Source organism: Pygocentrus nattereri, chromosome 21 (assembly GCF_015220715.1).
Source record: "Pygocentrus nattereri isolate fPygNat1 chromosome 21, fPygNat1.pri, whole genome shotgun sequence".
Taxonomy (NCBI): Eukaryota; Metazoa; Chordata; class Actinopteri; order Characiformes; family Serrasalmidae; genus Pygocentrus; species Pygocentrus nattereri.
The window spans coordinates 13637856-13665806 of NC_051231.1; the positions used below are offsets into that span (position 1 = coordinate 13637856).

At 39.1% G+C, this 27951-nt stretch overlaps 1 protein-coding gene across 2 annotated transcripts in view; it reads right to left on the reverse strand.

Moving 5' to 3' along the window:
* Nucleotides 1-27951, reverse strand: part of lima1b (LIM domain and actin binding 1b) — a 58811-nt gene that overhangs the window by 16916 nt on the left and 13944 nt on the right. For both annotated transcript variants that reach the window (XM_017692755.2, XM_017692754.2), the window contains exons 2-4: nt 17051-17200; nt 11782-11827; nt 3664-4053 (exon numbers count right to left, since the gene is read on the reverse strand). In XM_017692755.2, the coding sequence (XP_017548244.1) occupies nt 3664-4053; nt 11782-11827; nt 17051-17172 (558 nt within the window). In that variant the 5' untranslated portion in view covers nt 17173-17200. The remainder of the gene's footprint in view (nt 1-3663; nt 4054-11781; nt 11828-17050; nt 17201-27951) is intronic.

Genomic DNA, 27951 nt, shown 5'->3' on the forward strand with positions numbered 1-27951 from the left:
ACATTGAGTCTGGTTGGTCAGCATGAGGCTGGTTTTGTAGGCCTCCAGTGATTTGTTTGGGGGTGTGGGGGGGGGGGGGGGGGGGGGTATGTGCATACCGCTCCCATGACATCATCGCTTCAAGACATCAGCACAGAGCAGCCACACAAAACCAGCAATGGCTGAGGCGTTTTAGAGGGGACTGTAAAAGTGAACAAGTGACCAGACATTTTCAAAACAGCACTAAAAAACTGTCAGATGTGTTTGATGAAGTCAACATATGCATGGACTTGGCCTTAAAGTGATAGTTCACTCACTTTCACACAATTTCCCCCCCTTTGCCCCATATATAATCTATCAGCCAAGGCTTGTTTGGTGTTTTTAGCTTAGCATGGGAGCTATGAGGCTAATGTAGGTAAAAAATAATGGGAGCTTATACCCTACCGATTAGCATGGTGCTAACAACATGCCTAAATCATCATATATATTTATATGCTTCCTGACACTGTATGACCCATTGTTATCTATAAACATGGATGTACAGTCTTATGCAAAAGTTTGGGCACCCTCTGTTCATGCGTTTTATGCTCTATTGTGAATAAAATATGGGTCTGAGATTTGCAAATCATTGCATTCTGTTTTTATATACATTTATATATATATTTTACACGGTGCCCCAACTTTTTTGAATTGGGGTTATACTATAGAAATACTAAGCAAGGAATATTAAAATATCACTTAAGTAGATAGAAGATAGAGAAGTACAGAGAATTGCACATACAAACACAGAGACACTAAAACATTGTAAATTTACTAATTTGTAATGACTGCCAAAATTAGGGTGGCAGGGTTCTGGACCGGAGAGGACCGTTGATGGGCCGGTATTTGGACTCTCCAAATACACAACAGGTTGTTTTCTCAGTTTTATTTTATTAAAAGAACAAGACAGTTGCTAAACTGTTTAAAAGCAGAAGCTGTCTGGTTCTGATAGGACTGAAATCTGGCAACTCTACATACGACTGTAGCTAAAAACAGCAGTCACATTAAAGCCCTAATTTTGTCAGTACTTTAATCCATTTTTATAGGTAACAGTGTGTCACTGTGTCCAAAATAACAATCAAGTCTATTTCAGATGACAAACTATTTTCTGTCTAGTTCAGACATTGAGATGTAAACTGCATGATTCAGAGTCGTTTGGTGTGAAATGGTTCAGATTTCTTTACAGTGGTAGTGATAGGAACCAGGGGTCAGCATGACTACAACACCAAGATACACATTTTATTTACTACCCTAAACCACCACTGAACCTCCATGTGTCTTCTGAGTTTTATATGGAATAATAATGATGGTTAAATAGAGTTAAACTGAAACAGGTTCTTTAAAAATAACGCTTCAGACCAATAACTTATCAGCAGCTTAGGCTTAAATGTTAACAGACCAGACCAAAAAGAGACTTCACTTTGTCATCCCATTACCACTTTACTGAATCAGCGTTTTTCCTGAGGCAGGAAATGGCTCAAACAACTGTGTCACTGTAATGGACTACAAAGAAGCATTGTGCCTGCATCACGCCCTTAACGTTTAGGGGAACTTCTTACAAAGTTAGTTCCCACAGAGCCATCCACACCTAATGAGCGAGCAGAGATGCTGGCTTTTTATGAGGAACATAGAGGAATGTCCTTTATGGAGGCTTAAGACTTTTTAACAGCAACATCTGTTAAAGATTCTGACTTCGCCACCCCCACTGTTAATCCACAGTCAACCTCAACCGAAGCCTATCAGCACATCAAAGGCCCTCTATCAGCCATTACGTTCCAGCAAGGCACATCTCTGTCTCCATGTAAGAGCACAACAGAATGAACACCAGAGAAATTCCAAGGTGGATCCTTTGCAGGGAATTAAAAAGGAATGTTAGTGCATTCTTGACCTTTGCCGTTTGCAGGGTGGGTGAAAAGAGAGCGCGGAGTTAATGCTGATGTAGATTAGCACAAATGCACTGCAGTTAACAGTGTAAAAACGGAATGAGAATTAATAGTGATGTTTATTAACAGATGTCTTTACAATGGTGGTGATAGGAACTACTACCACTGGTTCCTATTACCACCACTGTCTATATAGTCAAATAACTACAGCAATAACTATCACCATGACTACAGCTCAAATATAAACATTTTAATTATTATCCAAAACCACCAGTGAACCCACATGTGTCTTCTGAGTTTCATATGGAATGATGACGATGGAAAAATGTGAAAAAAATCTGAAATAATGTTTTCTTTGGAAACCTGGCACACCCTGCACGTATCCCTCCACCATGAATGTGCTACAAAAAGATATTTTAAGGCTAAAACCTTCTCAAAACTATCATAAAATAATGTATTCATAACGTTTTCGTGTAATATCTTTCCACAAGGAGAATAACTTTGCTTTTATCTGGCAGATTAAATTATAAAAATATCGATTAAATGGGCAGATTTTGAATAATTAGCAGAAGTCCCCTTTAATTCTCACAGTTCATATGTAGTCCTTTGCAATCTAAATTCCTCCACATTTCATTTGATACAAACTTCAACTGTATTTCCACATTATGTGCTAAAACTTTGGGAAAAAATGCAACAACAGTGTCAAAAAACTGCCTGCCAGGCTTTTCCTTATGATACCGTATAAGACCAAATAATCATATTTCATCATTTTGTGTGACACATGACGAAAACCTTCATTTTCCTGAAGATAGTTTAGTAAGAAGTTGAATTTGCGCAATTTCCCCACGTACTCCAAAGGCAGATATGCTTTTATAACTCCTGACCCCATGTGATACACCAGTATCACTAAATATGGCCAGAAAATTATGCCACAGAACAGTAGCAGCCATACTGAAGCCTGGGTTCTGTCTATACTTTAGTCCACATTTATAGATAACAGTGTGTCATACAGTGTCATTATCAAGTCTACTAGGATTACTAGATTGCTGAACACCTCCACGTGGTTTGAGGCAAGTATAGGATGATTTAGACATGCAGTTAGCACTGTGCTAATTGGTGGGCTTCAAGCTTTCATTACTTGTTAGCTACTTTAGTTACATAGCTTCATTGTAAGAAACTTCAGACACCAAACATGTCTGAGCTGATTAAAGATGGAAAAATCATTCAAAACCCTACAACTGCAAGGGCCCACACTTCAGTTCCTCATTGTAATAACTTTATACTACTCAATTAATTCATAGTAATTATTAAATGATCTTAAATGGCTTATATTCTGCATTTTTCTTGTATTTTATTTCTTCCCTGGTGTCCACTTATGATGTTTGTCTATGTTTATGTACCAACAAAAACAACTTTACATGACTATTTTCTAACTTCTCTTTTTCTAAAACTTTAAGACTAATCTGTGTAAAGGAGGTCTGTTCTGATTGGCTGCCCTGTACTGCACTTCAAAAGCAGTCCAGGCTGAAACACTGCTTATAACTTCAGCATGAACTGCTGTAAGCTGAACAGGCAGGAGGCATGGTTTAATATCTACGTAATAAATCTTTAATAAATCAAATACATTTTAAAAAGGGTAGAAATTACAATTTTCATTGTGTAGGCACTTTAAGCCTTAAGACTCATAGCTGAATAGTAAACTTAAGGTTTAAGGGGTTAAGTATAAAAAGACTACAAGCAGAGCATAAAGTTTTCCGGTTACCTTGCTTTCCCCTTTCTCAAACATCATCTTCAGGCTGTTGAGGGGCACGCTGGGTTTCTCCAGTGGCGAGCAGGGCGAGGTTGGGGACAGTGGGTGCTCCTCCTGCTCCTCCTCCACCGGCCTCTCCTGCTTCCTTTCCATCTCTGCCGCCTCCTTCTCTTCCTTCACCTGCACAGGTCGCTCCCAGCGGGTCAGGGGCTGCCTCAGGCTGCCCTGCCGGACAAAGCTGCTGGAGCGAGTGGGAGGTTGGGGCTCTGCTGGAGGTTCTGGTCTCGATGCTTCTAAAGGAGGTGCGACGCTGAGCTGCAGTCCAGCTTTGTCCTGCTCCCAGCGCTTCTTCAGCACACTCAGGTTGCCCGAGCGTAAGGTCGGCGGTCGGCTATCGACAGGCTAAAAGTGGAGATGAGAGGAACGAAGGCTAATGTAAACAAAAAGTAGTTTTAGGTTCACTTCTGCTTTAATAACAATGCGCACACACACTCTGTCTGTAGAACTTGAACTCTACTATTCCTCACCCACCCCCCCACCCCCCCCCCCCCCCTGTGTTCTGGAGTGACGGAGCTCCATCCAATACTTTTGAGATGTGTCTGAGTGATCCAGAACTGACCATCCAACATCAGTGCTCAACCTCACTAAGGCTCAAACAAATCCTCACAGCAATGTTCCAAAATCCAATGTAAAGCCTTCCCAGAAGAGTAGAGGCTGTTACTGCAACACAAGCTCACTATTTATGCCCTTAAACGCTGGTGTCTACAAATTGTTGGACACACAGTGCAACTTACATTTTAGTTTCACAGCAGTTGCTGGATAAAAATCCTTAAGATCAACAGCTGACTAATGAATCTAGGGGTTAATTAGCCTGAACAAATCTTTTGATGCTCAACCTTCTTTTATTTTTATTTTATTAACCTATACATGAGATGTAAGGGTAGCTTTAGGTTCACTACACAAAAAGCTCTACACTGTTTATGTCCAATGCTTTCCTGAGGCAAACTGAGATAAGATAATGAGCTAAATCAGCCCAGTTGAGGCAAGCAAACACGGTCATTCTTGAGGACGGACAAGACAAGACAGGCAAGCACATTTCTCCAATGCGAACTGCAATCTAGTTCAGAGATAGAGGCTTCAGTGATAACTTTGAGAGCTGAAACAATCACACTAACATGTCTGGACCAATAGCTCACAGTAAACAGGGGCCACAATGTGATTTCTGAACCTGTGTTCGATTTCATACCTACAAATCAAGGTGCCGACAAGGTGTCTTTGGACTGATGCCACTTGGTTCCTTAAACAACACGTTTGCAAGCATGTTTCCATGGTTCCCTAAAAGATTTCAAAGTATGTTTCCATTGGACGAAAGGTTCTTCTGGGAGCTTAAAGTGGTTTGAAACCCACTATTCTTTTGTTTGAGCTCAGGACAATTGGTACATCCTCCCCGTCCATACGCCAACGCAGCAACGTGGTGACCTAAGGCTAAATGGCTTTGACAGCACAAATAGGAAGTGACAACTACAACAAAAAAAACTTACATTAACTGACTGTACAGCAGGCTATCAGCCATTCCATAGCAAAGTTATCTCCTCCTGGACTAGATCCTGCCACCAAACCCCCCAAACCCCCCGAACATCTCCAGCTGAAGTGGCGAGAAAGAGAGAAACTACCTTTACACAAACGTCTTTCTTGCTGAAACTTGTTAAGGACAAAAGAGTAGCTGTAGGAAATGAGCGTAAAGACCTGGGTGGATGAGGTAGGCGCTTTTTCCTCCTTGCTTTTATTCCTTTATTCTCCTCCCTTTCTCTCAGCTCCTTCAGCGCTCGCAGCTTTATGAGTGAGAAAGCTCTCCCAGATGTTGAGCAGGCAGAAAAACGAGACGTGTAAGAGAAAACCCCCCGCCAATCGACCCAGAGGAAGAGAGGGAGGGAGGGAGGGAAGGAGGGAGGGAGGGAGGAAGACTATGTGGAATACTGGATGAGACAGATAGGGGAGAAAAAGAGGTGGAGGGAGAGAAGAGGAGAGAAAAGTGAGCTATAAGAGAGTGAGACAGACAGAATTTGAGGAAACTGAGATGCGAGTGGGAGAGACAGCATGAGTGAGAGAGAAAAGGAAGTAGTTGAGAGAAGTTCATTGGGACCTGAAGGCAGGAAATGATATATTTGTGAGGAAAATTAACTCTTTCCTCTCCACGTTCTCCCAGCGTGTTCTGGGAAAGTTTAAATGCAAGCTCTAAAATTATACAGGTCATTAAACACTTATGAAATGATCATTTAATTGCTGTTGTCATTGTACATTTCCTCATAATTCTTTAAGAAAGCATTCAATGCATCATGAAAATTTAACCACAATTTCTAACTTGGCCTGCCATGTTTGTGTATTTTCGGCTGATGATGAACTGACATAAATAATTGTGAATAACAAGAACCTGAAGAGGCCAAACGGGTTGATTAGCTATTTTGCCTCCTTGCCGTCAGGACTTAGTAGCTTCCAATGGAGACCAGAAACAGCTCAAACTTAAATAAACAAACATCATTCACTGTTTTATTGATTTTGAACAATAATACGTTTTTATGCACAATTACTGTTTATTTGAGGAATTGAAGTGGCGATTACATTCTTTTTTTGGGATTTTTTTTTTGGATTTTCTCCCCAATTTAGTTGTTTCCAATTCAAAGGCCAAGTGTTCTCTCTTGGACTCGCAGCTACGGATGGCTGTAGCATGATCAGGGATTGAATTCACGATCCCCTGACGATATGGCCAATGCTTAGATGGCTGGGCCACTCGGGAACCCTTACATCCATCATTGAGATGAGGGTTTAAAAATCAGACTATTTTGCGTTATGCTGCCTTCAGACATCTTCAGACATCTGATACCCATCACCTGTGATAAATTCAGTTTTTCTAGAACTGCACATTTCACACCAAACCACTCTGAACGACTCTGTTTACATCTTAACCACATAATTACACAGAAATGTAGAAAAATAAGTGGAATTCTTAACATATTGAGGAAAAACTGAAATGTGGCTTAATTTTAGCACTTTTTATGTGTTTTTTTTAAATATGTAAAAGAATTATCAAATAATCAGAAATTGTACATTGAAGAGGTGCTTAAACCAGGGTTGTTATAATTCACTACAACTATTACAAAAAGTAAAACTAGCAGTGAAAATGTGCTAATTAAATATTATAAAAATAAAAACAATAGTTTTAAGCTTTTTTCAGAACATGCATGAGAGTTAAAGTGGATCTCTTCTGAGTTCAGGCATCTTTATGGAAAGCTGGAGCCGAGCTGACCTCATTCTACTGTAGGGTTATTTTATTTATTTTATTTTATTTTATTCTACTCTCAGTAAACATCTGCAATAACAGTATTCATCATACTACTAAAAACTAAACTAGATAAAAATGTGAACACGTACTTTTCAGAAAATAAAACTTAAACTAAAATGATTATAGCATGTTTAAACTGCAATCAAAAACCCAAATGAAAAATGAAAAGAAAACAAATACCTATTAAAAATTCAATATACTATACTATAATATCTATATTTCAAATCATTACAAATGACTACCCACTCATTTTATTTTCATTCTGCACTTTTATTTACACGTATTTGCCTCAACACAATAAATGAATCGTGGTGAATTTTGCTTTGTCTGTAGCACACGGCCAATCCCAGAGGACAATAATATTCTCATACTTGCAAGAACAGATTACTGAAAACATTCAAAAGAGACTAATGGACATTAAAGGGCATCAGCTTCAGCACTAGACCACTTGCTTCTTTTAATGGGTTTTCAGTCACATTATGGGATTTCTGCTATTTTACTAAGTAAAGCAATATTACTGTCCTTGCTAATCAGCTGTCCCCTACAGACACAGCAAACAGAGGATATGAGTATTACTCTTCTGAGACTGAAAGTGAAAAAGACTGCAAAGCCCTGTTCTTCGCAGCAGGACAAACAACTCTGAAGAATTTCAGACAAAACATTTACAATGTTTGCGCTACAGTATGAGTCCCTGAGTGACTGAGTCTGTTTCCTGGTCTGCTTGTCACATTAAGGTGTTCTCTGCACTTTGAAATGTGGTAAAATGTTTTATTTTCTCCTCAGCTTGTCTGCTCTCCTATATTTGGCCATTTTGTCATCTCAATGCATACACTATATGGACAAAAGTATTGGGACACACCTCTAAATCACTGAATTTCTTTCAGTCTCATTGCCACAGATGTATAAAATCAAGCACCTAGCCATGCAGTCTGCTTTTACAAACATTGGTGAGAGAATGGGTTGTTCACTTACTGAAGCTCACTAAATTTGAGTGCTGTAAAAGGATGGCATTCACAAAAGTTCTTCCCTCCAAGATATTCCACAATCAGCCATGAGTGGCATTACTGAAAAGTGGAAGTGTTTAGCAAACACAGCAACTCAGTCATAAAGTGTCAAACCACGTAAAGTTACAGAGTGAATCGCCGAGTGATGAGGGGTATAGTGCATAAAAGTCGCCAAAGCTTTGCTCATTCAATCACTGCAGAGGTCCAAACCTCCTCTGGCACTAACATCAGCACAAAAACTGCATGTCAGGGTTTCCATGGCCAAGCAGGTGCATGCAAGCCTTACATTACCAAGCACAATGCCAAGCATCAAACAGAGTGATTTAAACCACTACAATCTGAAGCAGTGGAAATGTATTCTATAAAGTGACAAAATCACACTTCTCTATCGGGCAGTGTTATGAACAAGTCTGGGATTGGCAAATACCAGGAAAACGTTACCTGCCTGACTGCATTGTCTCAGTTGTAAAGTTTGGTCAAGGAGGGATAATGCTATGGGGTTGTTTATCTTGGCCTAGGCTCCTTAGTTCCAGTTAAGGGAAAACGTTTGGACAATTGTATGCTTCCAACTTTGTGAAAAGTTTGTGGAAGACCTTTTTCTGTTCCTGCATGGCTGAGCCCCTAGCATACAAAGCAAGGTCCATAAAGGCATGGCTGGGTAAGTTTGCTGTGAAAGAACTTAACTGGCCCTCACAGAGCCCTGACAAACCTCAACCCCAGCAAACACCTTTTGGATGAACTAGAACAGAGATTGTGAGCCAGGCCTTCTCACCTAACATCCCTGTCTGACCTTACAAATGCTCTTCTGGATTAAATTTCCAAAAAAAAAAAATCCCCTGGCAAAATTCCCACAGACACACTCCAACTTCTTGTAGAAAGCTTCCCAGAAGAGTTGAAGCTGTTACAGCTGCAAAAGGAGACCAACTCGATATTAATGCCTATGAATTTAGAATAGGATGTCATAAAAGCTCCTGTAGGTGTCCCAATACTTTTGTCCTTAGAGTGTATCTGAGTCTTTTTTTCCTGAGTCTTCTCAAGCAATACTTTGTTCAAATGTGAAACTGCAGTCGGTGAGTCACAGTTTCATGCAGCTACGCGCCTAAAGACAAAGGCACAAAAAGCGTTCTTTGTCATAGGAGAACAGATTTTGATTCCCTGAAGAACATTTACACTGCTTCTGTAGGTGTTCCGATTAGTTCAAGTATTCATGTGATCGAACTTACAAATTATTCTGGTCAAAATAAATCAGACAAGTAATTAATTCATTGTAATGCTACATAAAGTGTTCACCAATGTGTTAATATACTGCACAGTATATCACAATAACTAGCAATACAGTCACAGTGGGGAATTTTGTTCTTCTCTTGTAGGCCTAAGTAACATGAAAACAGCTGCAAACAGGTGTGATCAGTCAGCAGAGTTCAACATTTTAAAGGCTCATTTTGGAACAACACTGAAAGATAATACATGCAGCTGCCTAATGAGTTAGCATAGCACATTATAAACTAGTTACCTAATATGATATCAGATATGTTCCACTACTCCATTCACTCTCCAGTACAAAACTAGTGCTCCAATTCCAGGCAACACCAAACTCACACAGAATTCATTTTAATGAGAGGCTATTATACAACAAGATTGGTCCAAATCCATTACATCTAGGGGTAAGGTGTCCCAATTTCTGTTGAGATGGTGGAAGGGGAAAATACGAGTAAGAAGCTGGTAAATTTCAGCTTCACATTACTGAAGAATTAGGGGGAGGGCACCCTTTGAAGAAATATGATGCCCTAAATTTATCTAAAGCCCAGCAGCAAGGTTCTTGAAGACTGGCAGGGTCACCTACAGAGCTTGTTTTTCTTTAGGTGATGGGTGTTCCATTTTGTAGGGGGAGATTTCAACCAATTCAGTTCCAAGGGACACTCGAAAACAACGGGTAGGAGTAAAAAATAAGAAGGCCTTAGTGTACGGGAGAAGATTAGTAGTGTTTGAGACGTCCCTGCAGGTGGTCTAGAACAAAGAAAAGGGACTGAATAGAACTAAAACACATGTCAGATGGACATAACAACAGATTAGATGGTCTCAGGGGCAGATTTAGTTTCGTCTCCTGAGTGCTCAATAATGGCTAGTATGTGGCTCATGTTTATCAGATTTTCTCCAAAAAGACCCTCAGCTAGTCAGTGTTCGGTTCCTGACACATCTAATCCAGGTTTCCAGGCCTCCCTCCCTTTTACCCCAAATGTAATCGAACAGCCATAACATGTTTGTCTTCTGAGGTTTGCTTCTTCTGGAGCTACGAAGCAAACATAACTAAACTATAATAGAAGCCTGAGACATTATAAAGGAAGAGGAGACAAGTCACTGGATAAAAAGTGAGTGGGAAATTAGACCAGCATGGAATTCATATTGATTTGTATTGAATTTTTAAGCAGGAGGCTCAAGTTTGTATGGACTCTACTCATTTAAAGAGATGGGGGCTGTTCTCGTATGACTGGAAATTACTGTCTAAGGGTGTTAAGATGGCACAGTGGACAGACTTTACTCTAAAATTTTTGTGGAAGCTTACAGTAGGGCTTCCACATGTCCAGGATTTCCCTGGTTTGTCCAAATTCAGGGTTGCCTGTCCAGGAAAAAAAAATAATTGTAAAACTAGACTAGACAAAAACACAAAGATTAATCATTAAATCAGACAAAACCACAAAGATAATTCACTAAATCAGACTAAAACACAAAGATAAATCAGTAAATGATGCTAAAACACCAAGATATACCACTAAATCAGCCAAACCATTAGACAGATAACCTCCTATGCTAGTTGCAAAGACTCACCTTTTATATTAGTAACAATATGAATGTAAAATACAAAAATGACGAATACATATTTTAAATAAATATAAAACTATTTTCTTGCTGGGACATTTAAATACTATTTGCTTAAAAATGTGTAGAGATAATGGTTAAAGTGCCGACACCATCGTCCACACAGAAACTTCAGTGTTTTCTCTGCTGAATCAGCTGAACTGATTGAGCAGAGAAGTGAATTTGAGGCTGGAATGTGCTTCACCGTCCAAGCAGACAGTTGCACTGAGTGGTGCTCGCCAAGACCAGGAAAAAAAATAAATAAATCAATAAACCCTGTATGAATGTCCTCTGCACTTCCAGGCCAACTGCTCCACATGTTAAACCGAGTGCATTGGTTCCACATTCCCTCACAGAAAACGTGGCATTGGAGAACTAGCTGTGTCAGAGCTTTCCGAAACACCTGCCTATGTGGAAAAAAGCAGGAAAGTGATTCATTTGACAGCAAGTTGGACTAATAAGCACTGTATGTCCAAAAGTTTGTAGACTCCAGCATTTCTTCTGAAATGAAGGGTAATAATAGTGAGTTTGTGCTGCAATAGCAGCCTCTATCTTCTAGGAAGGCTTTAAACTAGATGTTGGAGGATTTGATTGAGCATTAGTGAGGTCAGGCACTGACGTTGGATGGTCAGTTCTGGACATTCCAACTCATCACAAAGCTATTGGATGGAGCTCCATCACTCAGAGAAAGCAGTTCCATTGCTCCACAGCCTAATGCTGGGGGGGCTTTATACTCCTATAGCCCAGTTTTGGCATTTGGCATGTTGACCTTAGGCTTATGTGCAGTTGCTCCACTGTCCTTGTAATACTTCTCTATGGAAGTTACACAATACTAGCAGTAGTGAAGCACACCCTAAAGCAGTCTGGATTCTTTTGAACACATGGTGTTTGAGTGTGCACTTATTATAAATTTTATTAATAGGAACTCACCGATTTCTTCCTATCCGCACTTGCTTCCTCTGCAGCCTTCTGATATCTGAAAAAAGGAGATTTATTCATAAATAATAATCATGGAGACAAACCATGTATTTATTACAATGACTAAAATTATCATTACAATGACTAAAATACTCATATAAGCTTGAAACTGTGGCACTAATCACATCCCACCTCATACCTGTATGTACAAGCATACTGTCTGATTTTCACTGGAGGTAAATCGGCAGTGACAATGAAAGGAAATCTAATCTTTTCAAAACTGTGGCAATAATCATGTGATATTCCTCCTCCCAAACTGTATCTTCTACTACCTCTGCTGGTCAAAGAGAGTAGTACAGCTCCTACAGAACATACTCTACTCCCAGAGCCAGTTCAGGAGCTTGTTCACTTCCTGTTCCTCCCATTATACCAAATATGAGACTGCAAAACACTAGAGGGTGCTCGAGCAGCTCCTTCGCTGAACGAGGGCAAATGGAGCCAAATGGTTAAAAACATTTACTTTTCTACTTTTTCATTACTTTTCTAGTCAGAAATTTCCTTAAAAGTAAAAGAATATCTTATAAGGTTGTAGGTTCCTGGCCAAACTGCACACTGTGTTGATTTTCTAAGTGCAAATAAGTGAACACCTCCTCTACGGACAACACATGTGCACATATGTTAATGCATCATTATTAATACCATTTATCATGCATCATTATTATTTGCTAAATCAACAATGAGGGAAAAAATTAAACATCAAACATGGCCAGTGCAGAAGTTACGACACATTTTATAACTTCCCGGATTTTTTTTTCAATATATTAAACATTTGCACATCCATCCACCCATCCATCCATTTTCTAAGCCGCTTCTCCGTCATGGTCGCGGGGGGGAGCTGGAGACTATCCCAGCAGTCTTCGGGCAGAAGGCCGTATACACCCTGGACAGGTCGCCAGTCCATCGCAGGGCAGACACACAGACACAGACAGTCACCCACACACTCATACCTAGGGGCAGTTTAGCATGTCCAATTGGCCTGACTGCATGTCTTTGGACTGTGGGAGGAAACCGGAGAACCCGGAGGAAACCCACGCAGACACGGGGAGAACATGCAAACTCCACACAGAGAGGACCCCGGTCACCCGGCCGGGGAATCGAACCCAGGCCCTCCTTGCTGTGAGGTGAGGCGACAGCGCTACCCACCACGCCACCGACATTTGCACATGTAACTGCAAAAAATAGTATCCTGTCAAATGAAATTATCTTTATTCTAGTCTAATATATCTAATATTTCCCATTTATTTTGATATGGTTGTGCACTTATTATAGGATTATTTAGCTTATTTTTAGACACTTTTTACCTGCGTTAAGTAATATTATTAAGTAAATTTATCTCACTACACTGGCACATAATATAGTTGCTTTCAAGCACATTTCTTAAAACAAGCACAATGATCTGCCAATAAAGTAAGATAATTTTACTTAATAAAATCACTTAAAACGTTTTTGCATATGACTGTATCAGTCTTAAAGACACAGTGACAAAAACACTACTTTAGTCTAAGGCCCATGTGTCAAACACAAGGCCTGGTGACCAGATCAGGCCTGTAGTATAATCTTATCTGGCCCGCAAAACAGTAACCCGTTTCACAACACGCTGCACTACAATCCCCAGCATGCACTGCAGCATGATGTAATGTAACAGTCTACTGTAATGTGCATTTAATGTAATCGTTTATTTATTTTATTTTTTAATATTTCAAGTGTTCATTATGTAATATTTCAAGGTTCACTACAACTGCCCTTATTTTGAAGCTGGTGTTTTGCTGTATTTTGAATAAATAATGTCGAGTTTAGGTTATGGCAAAATATTATTTAACCATCAGATAACAGCACAGACGTTCTCTGGATCATAGATTTGTAGAGGTTTTTTTATTATGGCCCTTATAGCGTTTGAGTTTGACACTCCTGGTGTAAGGGATACAGAGAGACAGGAAAATGTTTGGATAAAAGCAATGATGACACTTTTTGGTACATAAAACTGCACAAACATCATAAGTGGAAAAATGTAAAACTGAAATACAAGCAAAATGCAGCATGTGTGCCTTTTAATTGCTACTGTCTCATTCAGTAAACTTAATTCTGGATTTAATCCCACTGAGACACTGACAGATGAAATCATTGTCTGTCACCAGGTAGTACAGAAGAACCAGAACAGGACAAACTGGTTAACAGAGGTGCCCTGAGGACAAACACATTCAAGGCTCAATAGCAGCACTCCCAGCTAATCATAGCTGGCTCTAATAGGTTTGTCTCTAATCATAGAAGTGACCACAATGCTAGACACGTATTACAGGATTCAGTGAAGATGAATATTCTTGGTTAGCAAGTGGCTCCTTTAGTAGTGCTGCTCTGTGATCTACACACTTAAAAAGATGGTTATTCAAGGGTTCTTTGGTAAAGAAAATGGTTCTATATAAGACCACGAGCACTCAAAGAACCCTTCGCCTTGCTGTCCCTTTGCTGCTATAGCACTGCTGTGGGACAAATGAAGGATTGTCTTATCTTACTATATCTTATGGAATCTTCAGGTTGATGGAGAACGTGTTGTAGATGGTTTCATACAGAACCTCTTTGAAAAGGGTTCTATGTAGCACCAAATAAGGTTCTTTTATGGCTACAAGCTTGATTTCATAACAATAGAAGAACCCTTTTGGTGCTTTATAGAACCCAAAAAGGTTCTACATTTTCCATCAATCTGAAGAACCATTTTATGATTTAAAGAGCCATTTAATCATGTGTTTCATTGTTCTACATAGAACCATTTCCTTTACTAAAAAAACCCCGAAGAACCATTATTTTTAAGAGTCAGCTTCCATTCTTTTCAGGAGGCTCACTTTCAGTTTCTCAAAGAAATCTGCAGACACACCTCCAAAGTTCAGTCTTGGATCATTTTCTGAAGTAATCAAACACATTCCATGATGTTGAGTTAACCTGACGTTCATACCAACATTCGTTCTCAAGAACGCCTGCAATTTTTGAAGTGTGACTGATCATTTATGAATCACAAATGCTCGTAGAAATGACTGCACTTGAATGATTTTTCACTCTCCATCTATCTTTTAATGGATTTGTATAGGAATGTTTCCAGCAACAAACGCTCAACAGGAGAGAAAAGAGTACAAGGCAGTGTGTTCTATTCTACAGACTTGGTGCTCACTGGTTTAACAGTGATCTTACTAACATGGCTATCTATAAATAAATACATAAATAAATAAATAAATAAAGTACAAAAATATTAAATATTAAAGGAGCTGAGGAAGAGGATAAGAGGATGGAGCCACTCATGAGCCATTCATCATCATGTATTAAATCAGCCCAGGCTTAAAAACATGACAATGAAAACTGTGCTAATGCAGGTTTTTGAAAATCTACATCTAAACAAGAACATAAAATTAAATAAAAAAATTAAATTTCATGAAAATATTACATATTATAACATATATTATAGCTCAACTTTTATCTTTATTTTCTTTTGTAGTTGCAGTTATCCAGTCATGAATGTAGGGGGCACCAGCCTTTCCTGCATTTCTTGTAGAACTGACATTCACAAAGCATCTTAGCAAGCATGCTGACCATTTATTGCTGACCCTAGGGTACACTGTAGTGTTCTATGATGGTTTTATATAAAGATTTCAGCCAACAATGTATTTTTAAATGCTGTCATGGTGGAGGGATACATGTAGGGGGTTGTCAGGTAAAAACAGTCCCTAAAAAAAACCTCACTATTTCACATTTACCACTAATGGCACACCATCAGCCTTTCATATAAAGACTCAGAAAATACATGTAGGTCACTGGTGGCTTTGGATAATAAAGAAAATGTCTATATTTGTGTTGTAGTCATGGTGACCCCTGGTTCCTGTCACCACCACTGTAAAGTAATTATACAGAATATTTAAAGCACATATAAAGCCACACTCCAGTTGGTAGATTTAATTTCAAGAATATTATAAACAAGCATCAAAATGTGGTTTAATCATTCTTTTAGAGGTCCACCAATGAACCACTTAAACTTTAGGCTTATTATTTAGTTATTAATCTTAAGACTTAGCATTTAGTAAATAATGAATTATTAATTAATAATTTTGCAACTGCTATGCAACTGGTGTTGGTGAGTTCCTATGTGGGTTCCTTGGAGTTTAAGGGAATAATCTGAGATTACAAAACATTATGACCACAATGAAAATTTCTTAGCCTGAACAAAATTAAAATGGCAGTATGTAGAAATTGCTAGCAGTTGATGTGCCACCAGTGCAGGGCTTTACGCAATGGAACATATAGCGCTGATGTGTTAAAACATTTAAAAATGACAAATTGATTCTAAAAGTATACATTTCAATGAGTGGAACACAGTGAGTGTCATTTTAGTTGTAAAATAACCAAAGTAGGGTGTAAAAGGTTTCCCCCGCCACCCTGACGGAGAAGCGGCATAGAAAATGTGTGTGTGTGTGTGTTTGTGTGTGTGTGTGTTTGTGTGTGTGTGTGTGTGTGTCTTTGACGGTCAATTTATTTTCTCCACAGTAATTCTACTTCCCCACAAGGGGGCGCAATAAACACTCCAGTACCGTTTCTTTCTGCATTTGTGAGCACAGGGAAACCCACTTCAGAACAGATAAAAATAGCTAAACATTATAATAATGATATATAGGCTAAAGATAGTAAATGTGGGAAGCACTGAAGGTGGAAAATCTGTATCAGTCTATTGGGATGGGATTAGTCAAGGATTTGGGATCATTTAGTTTGGGAATATTTTTTCAGCAGGAAAACTGCAAAATCCCAAATCATTTTGCAGGCTTTGCGTAAAACATTATAGTACCAAACTGCACAATTTTTGGGGATTTTGTACATCGCAATCCCTTCTTTCCAGTCATCTGGGTTTGTTCTCGAGAGCTATCTGATGGAGCATATACACCAAAACTTACTCTGCATCGCAGCTTCTAAGACTGTGCTGAGGAGCTGGCTTGGACAGCAGGGCAATGCTGTTCAATAGTACACAAAATATTGGAACGGAGCTTGAAGGTCTATCACATGGGACCTTTTTGTAATAATTTCTCCCAGCATGTGTGACAAATACTGTTGCATTGTACAGTCCTGCACTAAGGGTCACTCTTCTTCTCTGTGTGGGCCACATTCATATTCTAAAGCTCAGTCTTTAGTTCAGTCCTGAAGGAACCCAAGACACCACACAGACAGTCATAATAAAGAGCTTGTCACTCACTTGGAAAAGCGCTCAGCGATGGCATTGTTCTTGCCACGACCGCCGACCAATGAGAGTTCTTTGGCTGTGATGCGCAGCGACTGTGAAGCCCACTGCTTCCGGCTGAATGGCCCCGCCTCCATGATGCTCTGTGATGACACTCAGGTCACTCTGATGAGGAACAATTGGAAAAATATTAATAATTGTACTGACATCACAGAATGCTGCAATATGCAAATGAGCAATATGTAGCAATATAACTACAATACTGCATTCTGTCCACATCATGAAAACATAATAATAATGTATAAAAATGGAGGAAGGCATGACGTCTGATGCACTGTTTTACGATAGTTTTAATATCGTAATACAATTTTTTGGGGGCTAAAATGAGTTTTAAAGAGTAATTCATGGTGGATGGATTCATGCAGGGTGTTGTGAGGCAAAACAGTCCCCAAATAAAACATCTTACCATCATCAACATTCCATATAAAACTCACAAGACACATGTAGGTTCCCTTGTGGTTTTGAATAGTAAATAAAATGTCCATATTTGTATTGCAATCATGGTGACCCCTGCTTCTTATCACCACCTCTGTAAAGAAATCTGAATCTTTAGAATGAATGAATGATTGAATTTGATTGGTGGAATTCTCCTTTAATATAGGAGATCTCATCACCAACATGTTTAAAAGTTCAGTTGTGTTTATATATTGTGTTTATATATAGACTGTCTTGGGAATGCCTCGGTATCCCTACGGAAGAGCTGGAGGAGAGGCGGGGGAGAGGGAGGCCTGGGCCTCTTTGCTTAGGCTGCTGTCCCCGCGACCCGGACCCGGATACACGGTTGAAGATGGATGGATGGATGGATGGATGGATGGATGGATGGATGGATGGATGGATGGATGGATGGACGGACTGTGTTTATATGTGGAAATAATAGTGGCTTGCTATGGCTCACATAAAATACAGGGTGAGTCAAAAGTCACAGGACACCGTTTTATTTTATTTTTCTATGCTGTCACAATCCTCCACGATGCTGTGCTGAAGGTGGTGTTTGCTGCGGATTTTCTCAGCATACACAATTTGTTTAAGATGACCTCAGAGATAAAAGCCGATAATAAAATAAAAAAAATAAAACCTGTCCTATGACTTTTGACTCACCCTGTAGATCAACAAATAACAGACATTTTTAATTTTTTATGTCACTGTGCTGTTACCATGGTGACTCTCTTAACCATCACTATCAGTAAGATGAAATCATGATGACGTCAAGGTTTGTGAATGTCAGGCTTCAGACTAAGCGGTCGTCAGTGTTCTTTACTGTGTATTTTCCTTATCTGAGATAAATGCGCGTCTGATTGCTCAAGTAAAGTTAATCTGAAGATAAACTGCAGATTAAGTGCTTTCCATACGAACTGACTCCCTGCTTGGTCCATCCAGCTGCACACCTGAATGAACAGTTTAGCTGATTAGCTGACATAGCCAACCAGACATTAAGCGCAGAGGCAATTAGTGGAGATTGGAGGATCCTCTGGGACCAAGTTAAGAACTTTGAACTGATCATCCGTGAACCAATCCAAACAAGAACTTACAAGGCCTGCTGCTTTCTGTGTCCGGTCCTCTTAGCCAAGAAAGGCAGAATGAACATTGAATAGCAGGAAGAAAGTGGCATTCAAAAGATCAGCTTACTTAAAATGTCACATATCCTGTTGCAATGGCGCAAGTCAGAAAATACCTATTTTTCCAGTCTTTACACTGAAATGTACACTGTTTACAAGAGAGGAAACCACTCCTGCTATAGTTATTACAAATAATTACATATTTAATCTGCAGAAGACACTGGAAAAACCTCTTTTTACCTCAGCATATTTATTTTACTGTGCCAACACGGAGTACTCCAAGCCCATCATGCTGAGGTTGTGACTGGGTGGAATATTTCATGCTAAATTGGCTGCTACACCCTCCCTGTTATCAAGGTTAGACCCTCTAATGTCAGTTTCAGCAGCAAATGATGTGGCTTTTCTCTGAATATTGCTAAATGTTTATTATTAAAAAAAACTTGTTAACCCAGCCTGTTAATTTTTTTTTTACCAACTTAAAGCACTAACTTCCCAGTCTATTCATCATCCATTAGCACAGGAACTGAAGTTTGTATGGCTCTATTCTTCTCTTTTTGCAACCTTTTGGTCCAAAATAAGATGCAAAATCCCCAAAGTGAGAGGAGTGACAAAGTTCTTGCAATTCCCACCACCACCCCATCAGTTCCTCAGTCCCACGACTGTCTTACCACGGCTACAAGGGGGGTTTGGCATTCTAGCGACAGGCAGAAGCTGCCCAGAACTCCAGCCCAGGCTCTCAGAAATATTGCCCTCCCTCAATCAGTCTACCCTCATACTATCACCACATGTTTAAGGGCCTAAAACTAGCATTTAATGTGTTGGTAGTTATAAAATGTAGTATTTTATACAGTTATTATATACAGTTGTTATATACAATGTTGTATCTCTAAGTCTCAGCATTCTGACAGAATTCAAGAATGCACATTGTTCATCAATGTTTTCTCAAAACCCAGTATTCATTCATTCATCTTCTAAACCGCTTATCCTCCTGGGTCACAGGCGGTGCAGGGGCCCATCCCAGTGCTCACTGGCCGGAAGCCACTAAATGTGTCTTTAGACAGTAGAAGGAAACAGGAGCACCCAGAGGAAACCCACATAGACATAGGTAGAACATTCAAACTACACATAGAAAGGATCCTGGTCACTCGGCTTAGGAATCAAACCCAGACCAACATTCATTACACAAATACATAGCCAATCTTGATAGCTAGCCTAGCAGTAGTTAACTCTGACCTCAGTGATCTAACATAACATCATAAAGATTTTGGTGAACAAGAGAAAAGCCAGCTGCACACACTCACATAATATATATATATTTTATCTTAACTGTGAGACTCAGGTTATTACCAAACTACACCTGTATAAAAATCACAGAGAGCTCCGTTAAAATTACAGACTAAGTCGATCACATCATGGTCTGTTCTTAAAGAGCACCTCAATGTCTAGCGCTGTGCTTACGTAACTGTTTGGACAGCTTTTAAATGTTTCAGTATCAAAGCCTCTACAAACCCCGCTACAGGAGAAGGGCACAGTCTTGCAGGTGTTTGTTTTGGCCATGCGCACCAACAAGCTCTCCTGTTTAACTCTATCTTATCTTTCGTCTCGCAGGCGACACATTCACAGCATTTGTGTTTGCTAAATATTAAAATCTAGTTGGTGAGTGTGTTCATGTCCAGGTTGGATCTGCATTTCTTTTCATGCCCATGCTTGTTCAAATTGCTGTTTAGAGATGAAAACAATGCAGAAATCTATGAATTTTTGCCTCTGTTGGACTGTGTTTGTTAAATATCAAAACAGCACTGAGAAATCAGGAGGAGAGAAGTAGTTTTAAAGCAAAACAGAGAAAAATAATGAAACGAGGTGTTATGAGCTTGGACTGCATGTCTGCACAAACTGGAACCCGACATTAATCCAGGTCATAGCAACACTAGTTACTAATGTACAGTCGTACACAAAAGTTTGTAAACTCCAGTCACGTTTCATGTTTTGATGACTGCTTAAGTAAAATTATGCTAACCCAATTTCTACACAGAATGCACGTAAATATGACACTGTTCTGAAAATTTTAGTGCCCAATCTTCATATTTGCTGAATTTACACATATTGGGAAAAAACGCTAGGGTGTTGCTAGGTGGTTGCTATGGTATGCCAAGTGGTTTCTAGGGTGTTATAGAATGTTTACTATGCTATTTTAGGTGGTTGTTAAGGTTTTGATAAGTGGTTAATATGGTATTTTAGGTTGTTGCTAGGTAGTTGCTATGGTATGCCAAGTGGTTGTTAGGGTGTTGTGGAATGGCCACTATGGTATTTTGGGTGGTTGAAAAGGTGTTGATAAGTGGATGCTATGGCATAAAAGGTGGTTTATTTTGGTATACAAATTGGTTGCTAGATTGTTGTGGAGTAGTTAATATGGTATATTTGGGTGGTTGCAAAGGTGTAGATAAGTGGTTGCTATGGTATCCCAGGTGGTTGCCTGGGTGCTGCTAGGTGGTCGCCATGGTATGCCAAGCAGTTGCTAGGGTGTTGTGGAATGATTACTATGGTATTATAGGTGGCTGCTAGGGTGTTGTGGAGTGGTTACTATGGTATATTTGGGCAGTTGCAAAGGTGTTAAGTGTTTGTTATGGCATCCCAGGCAGTTGCAGGGGTGTTGCCAGGTGGTTGCTATGGTATACCGAATGGTTGCTATGGTTCCCCCCATGGTTAATAGTGTGTTACTAATGGAGCTGTATGAACATGAAGTACGTTGAGCACACAAACTTTTGCACCACATTTATTCCCTTGGGGAAAAGATTATTAAAAACGACTGCATGAAAACAGAATGTCTGATTAAAAAGCTGAATATAAACACAGTATTCCTCATCAGAATAAATCATTCAAATACCATTTGAAGCTTTTAAAAATGTGCTCTAGCACGACCAAAGCAACTAGACAAAGATTGCTGGTTTATTGGCTCTGGCATTCATATGATGGGCATGATGCCAAAATGACAAGATGCCTTCAGTGGTCTATTAGACTTGGAACGAAACTCTATGAACAGGGTTGAAGACATATATTACCCAGACAACATTACCCAACATGCTCACACACTTCTTATAGTCACTTCATCACTGCTGAGTCCACAACATAATGAGTCATCCACTGTAACACAGAGTTTCACCATCTGCCCAGAGGCTTCCCATTGAAAAATTATCAGTGTGGTTGACATTAGGATTCATCTGTGACTTCAAACTCACAAAGAAACACACACACACATACATGGAAACACCAGCACAGTCAAACCTACTGTAACCTAAACTGTCATTTATCACCAAGGAACAATAAGACTTTCTATGAGTGGGGATGAATGTGTTTGTTCAGGTTGTTGGCGGTCTGACTCATTCAGTAAATCCCGACAGCGCACAGAGACTTTATGACGTTATCATTAAACTTACATCATCACAGCCACACCTGCTCTACAGCAGTGTGATGCAGGACTTTGACATGCGAGATAGTTAAAGTGTCAACCAAACATATAAATCAGTGCCTCATATGGCATATGGTTCAGTACAAACCTCTATTTATCCAACATACTTTTTTTTTGTTTTTCTGAGGCTAAATATTTCCATCTGACATGCAGATTTGCTTCCCTGACCAGACATAGTCTAGTCACCCAACAGAAGTGCGATAAAATCAGTTCAGACTGAAGATTATGATGTTAACAGCAGAGACTGACTAATTAATTTTGTCCAATATTTAGTTACATTTGCCTTTATGGATTCATTCAGGACACAGAGGGAGATACAGCACATCAAAATGAATATATTAACTGAATGATCAAAAATGATGCTGAAAACACAGAAGTAAATGCTTGTTTGGCCAACACTTCACTCTCAGTAACTTCAATCAAGTTCAGCAGGAATGCCAATGCTATCAAAATAAGAGTCCTATAGTTCTACTGTTAAATTTAAGTTTACCCAATTTAATTAAACAGTAAAATATTTACTAAACGCTATACATTTATATTTCTACTACTATAAATGTAACAACAAAACAATAATAATAATATTAATAATAATAATAATAATAATAATAATAATAATAATAATAATAATACCAAACACTACTACTACTAACAACAACAACAACAGTAATTATTATAATAATAATTCTTCGCCGTCTTTTTCTTATTATTAGTAGTAGTAGGTAGGAATACTGGCGGTTTTAGTTGGTGGTGACAGCAGACCTGCTAATAAACACTGACTGAGATGCATTGTATGTGTATAAAGTATGTGTGCTTGATAAAATTCATACCTTGAAAAACCTTTTTTCCCTGCATTTTGGAGAAGACCACCTGGTTAACAGTAATCCGAGACCCCTGATACAAACTCTGTCTGACTATGTTTTATGATATCCTTGCTTGTAATCAGAATTATGTGTGAAAGTAAAGAACCATTACTCACTTTAAGATGACTGGTCAGATCTTTAGGTGGTTTATCTCGCTTGTTTATTTACGCTAGTCTCTGTAAAGCATAACACTTCAGTATGGTGAGAAAGGAAGTTTGTCCACACAGTGGTCCTCAGCTTCTTGGCTTCACAGGAGTGAAAATATTTTCCAGTCTGCTACTCCTACTTCCATACTTATTCTCTGACATCTCTGAATTTGATGGCCAAGAAAAGCATAAAGTGCGACTGTGAAACTAGTATATGAAGAATCCTTTTATACAATGCACTGCACAGTGTGGCTGCACTTTACCCTCATTTTTGCACAGTTCTTACACTACAAATGAGCATTATCTGAGCAGTATAGATTTACTGGGCTATACATCTTCAACTTAGTAGAAAGGTTCCGATATCAACACTGAAACTTGCTGATCCTGAACTGATACTTTTTCTTAAACAATACATTTTTAATGATTAAACAACCCTATTAACGTCATCACCCAAAACAACAACGGTGAGTGACATTAGTTATTCAATGTCTGTTAATGGCCCCTTTAGAGGGCAGCAGCAAGTAATGTTTGTTTATTTGATGTTCGTTAGTGGTGCCTTCAGAGGGCGACAGCGAGCAACACTTGTTTATTTGCTGTTTGTTAATGCTGCCTTTAGAGAGCTGCGGTGAACGATGTTTGTTTATTTGATGTTTGTTAATGCTGCCTTTAGAGGGCGGCGGTGAGTGATGTTTGTTTATTTGATGTTTGTTAATGCTGCCTTTAGATGGCGGCAGTGAGTGATGTTTGTTTATTTGATGTTTGTTAATGCTGCCTTTAGAGGGCTGCGGTGAGTGATGTTTGTTTATTTGATGTTTGTTAATGCTGCCTTTAGAGGGCGGCGGTGAGTGATGTTTGTTTATTTGACGTTTGTTAATGGCGCCTTTAGAGGGCGGCGGTGAGTGATGTTTGTTTATTTGACGTTTGTTAATGCTGCCTTTAGATGGCGGCGGTGAGTGATGTTTGTTTATTTGACGTTTGTTAATGCTGCCTTTAGAGGGCGGCGGTGAGTGATGTTTGTTTATTTGACGTTTGTTAATGCTGCCTTTAGATGGCGGCGGTGAGTGATGTTTGTTTATTTGACGTTTGTTAATGCTGCCTTTAGAGGGCGGCGGTGAGTGATGTTTGTTTATTTGACGTTTGTTAATGCTGCCTTTAGATGGCGGCGGTGAGTGATGTTTGTTTATTTGATGTTTGTTAATGCTGCCTTTAGATGGCGGCGGTGAGTGATATTTGTTTATTTGATGTTTGTTAATGCTGCCTTTAGATGGCGGCGGTGAGTGATGTTTGTTTATTTGACGTTTGTTAATGCTGCCTTTAGATGGCGGCGGTGAGTGATGTTTGTTTATTTGATGTTTGTTAATGCTGCCTTTAGATGGCGGCGGTGAGTGATGTTTGTTTATTTGATGTTTGTTAATGTCGCCTTTAGAGGGCGGCGGTGAGTGATGTTTTGTTTATTTGATGTTTGTTAATGCTGCCTTTAGAGGGCAGCGGTGAGTGATGTTTGTTTATTTGATGTTTGTTAATGCTGCCTTTAGAGAGCAGCGGTGAGCGATGTTTGTTTATTTGATGTTTGTTAATGCTGCCTTTAGAGGGCTGCGGTGAGCGATGTTTGTTTATTTGACGTTTGTTAATGCTGCCTTTAGATGGCGGCGGTGAGTGATGTTTGTTTATTTGATGTTTGTTAATGCTGCCTTTAGATGGCGGCGGTGAGTGATGTTTGTTTATTTGATGTTTGTTAATGCTGCCTTTAGATGGCGGCGGTGAGTGATGTTTGTTTATTTGATGTTTGTTAATGCTGCCTTTAGAGGGCAGCGGTGAGTGATGTTTGTTTATTTGATGTTTGTTAATGTTGCCTTTAGATGGCGGCGGTGAGTGATGTTTGTTTATTTGATGTTTGTTAATGTCGCCTTTAGAGGGCGGCAGTGAGTGATGTTTGTTTATTTGATGTTTGTTAATGCTGCCTTTAGAGGGCAGCGGTGAGCGATGTTTGTTTATTTGATGTTTGTTAATGCTGCCTTTAGAGGGCAGCGGTGAGCGATGTTTATTTATTTGATGTTTGTTAATGTCGCCTTTAGAGGGCGGCAGTGAGTGATGTTTATTTATTTGATGTTTGTTAATGTTGCCTTTAGAGGGCTGCGGTGAGCGATGTTTGTTTATTTGATGTTTGTTAATGCTGCCTTTAGAGGGCAGCGGTGAGCGATGTTTATTTATTTGATGTTTGTTAATGTTGCCTTTAGAGGGCGGCAGTGAGTGATGTTTGTTTATTTGATGTTTGTTAATGCTGCCTTTAGAGGGCAGCGGTGAGCGATGTTTATTTATTTGATGTTTGTTAATGTTGCCTTTAGAGGGCAGCGGTGAGTGACTGTTTATTTAATGTTTGTTAATAGAGCCTATTAGAGGGCAGCGGTGAGTGATGTTTGTTTATTTGATGTTTGTTTGTTTATAGATGGCCCCTAGTGTCAGTTGAGGAACAGTTTATGTTCCTTGACATTTCAGTAAATACAAGAAAAGTAAATCAGAAGCAGCATGAAATCAGGGTATTTTTTTTTTCCATTCTGCAAAAATCACATATGCTAACACACATTTTATGAATTACAAATAACAATTTAGGACTTATTATAAAATGATTTCCTTGCATGCCAACACTTGATGTCTTATACACTTTTCCAGCCAACAGGTCACCATAAATGTGATTTCCAAGAGTGGAAAAGTCATTATAATGTGTAAAACAGGTCCAAATTTTAAGCAAATTACTACAGACAGACTGAAGAGCCAAAGTCTACATGAACTTGAGAGATTTGGTTAGATTTGGTTTTAATCTTTACAGAATGCAAAGATCTGTGAGGCCTTCAGAGCTCAGAAAAAAACAGCACTGGTGCAGACGTGTCTGGGAGGAGTTTCAAAAGAACTTTATGTAAGTCAATATACATTATACTAGATTATCTACACATTCCAGACTGCTGATAGATTCAGCCCATTAGACTAAGAGATTAACATCAAGCATCCCATTCCACTATCACAGTGTGCACGCCTCCACACCCACACTTTATTATTGATTTATTACTGTTACAATCTATTTTTATTGTTTGCGTTAAAAAGATTACTCGAACAATTGTGGAAATTATAAAAAGGCTAAAGTAATCAATAATGACAGTCCACAAAGTCTACAAAATCTTGAAAAATTTTATGGTACTGATTAAATAGCTTCAATGCTTAAGATGTAAACAGAGTGATTCAGAGTGGTTTGGTGTGAAATGGCTCAGTGGTGGTGATAAGAACCAGGGGTCACCATGACTACAACACAAATATAAATGTTTTATTTACTATCCAGAACCACCAGTGACCTACACTTGTCTTCTGAGTTTTATATGGAATGTTGGAAAAATAGCCTAAAATTTTCCATTTCTGTGAGGGATCTAGAGGTGGATGTCTGGTTCCCATCACCACCACTGTGAACACTTCTGACTCTGTAGGTTTCTTTAGAAAGCAGCACTTCACACCAAACCAATCTGAATGACAACTATTTAATTATGCAAAACTTTTTTAAACAGAAACTTCCCCTTTAATGTAATTCCCTCTTTCTCTTTGGAAAGACTGCTGTGCATTAGCTGATTCCAGTGAAGCCTAGCTGGTTGCTTAGTAACTGCATTTTTGGAGTAACTTCCTCAACACTGCACACCTCCGCTGGCCTGACATGATATCCAGGTCATGTAGGAAGCACTGAGTTTCAGGGAGATTACAACTGTGACAAACAAACATTAAAGACACACCAAATTTTAAGTGGACTTAATGGTGATCCCTGGTTCCTATCACCACCTCTGTAAAGAAATCGGAATCTTCTCCTTTAATACAGGAGATCTCATCACCAACATGTTTAAAAGTTCAGTTGTGGTTATATGTGGAAATAATAGTGGCTTGCTATGGCTCACATAAAATACAGGGTGAGTCAAAAGTCACAGGACACCGTTTTATTTTATTTTTCTATGCTGTCACAATCCTCCACGATGCGGTGCTGAAGGTGGTGTTCGTTGCAGATTTTCTCAGCATACACATTTTGTAATTTGTATACACAGATTTCTGTAAAGAAATCTCAACTATTTCACACCAAACCACTCTGAATCACTCTGTTTACATTTCAAACCCTGAACTATGCAGAACATTTAAAGATTAGTGGATTTTAAAGTGACCTACTTCATTTTCCCTCTATACTTCAGAAAATTCCCCACTGCAGATGTACAAATGTTCTTCAGTGTCTTTAGTTAATGAGAAACGATAGAACACGACTCAGTTCGTCTCACAATACCTACCCTGGTTCCTATCACCACCACTGTAAAGAAATCTCTCTCTACAATCAACCGTTTCACACCCAACCACTCGGAGTGAATTTGGGTACGTCTTAAAAATGTAACTGCAGAAATTTTGAAAAATCTGTGGTATTTCCCTTCAATGTGGAAACTATACAAGATTGCTTAATATGGTTAAAGTTCGAATCAAACAATTTTAAACTCTTGTTCAACAGTTTTGTTGATTTCCAAACGGAACATTTTAGTGCACAATTTCTATTTATTTGCTCAGTTTAACATATTAGGGAAAAACAAAATATAAAATGTGCCATAACTTTGTTTCATTGTTTCCCCCAGTATGTTTTTTTTATTCAGCAAACGGGCAGTAACTGTTTATTAAAATGTGCAGGAGTGTGCTCTATGTAGAGGATGTGTTAACTTATTCACACGTAGAAAATCAACTACGTCTTTTTACCAGGAGTGTTCAAACTTTTGCACACGACTGTATATTTCTGCATATATTCAAAGCAGAACAACACAGTTTG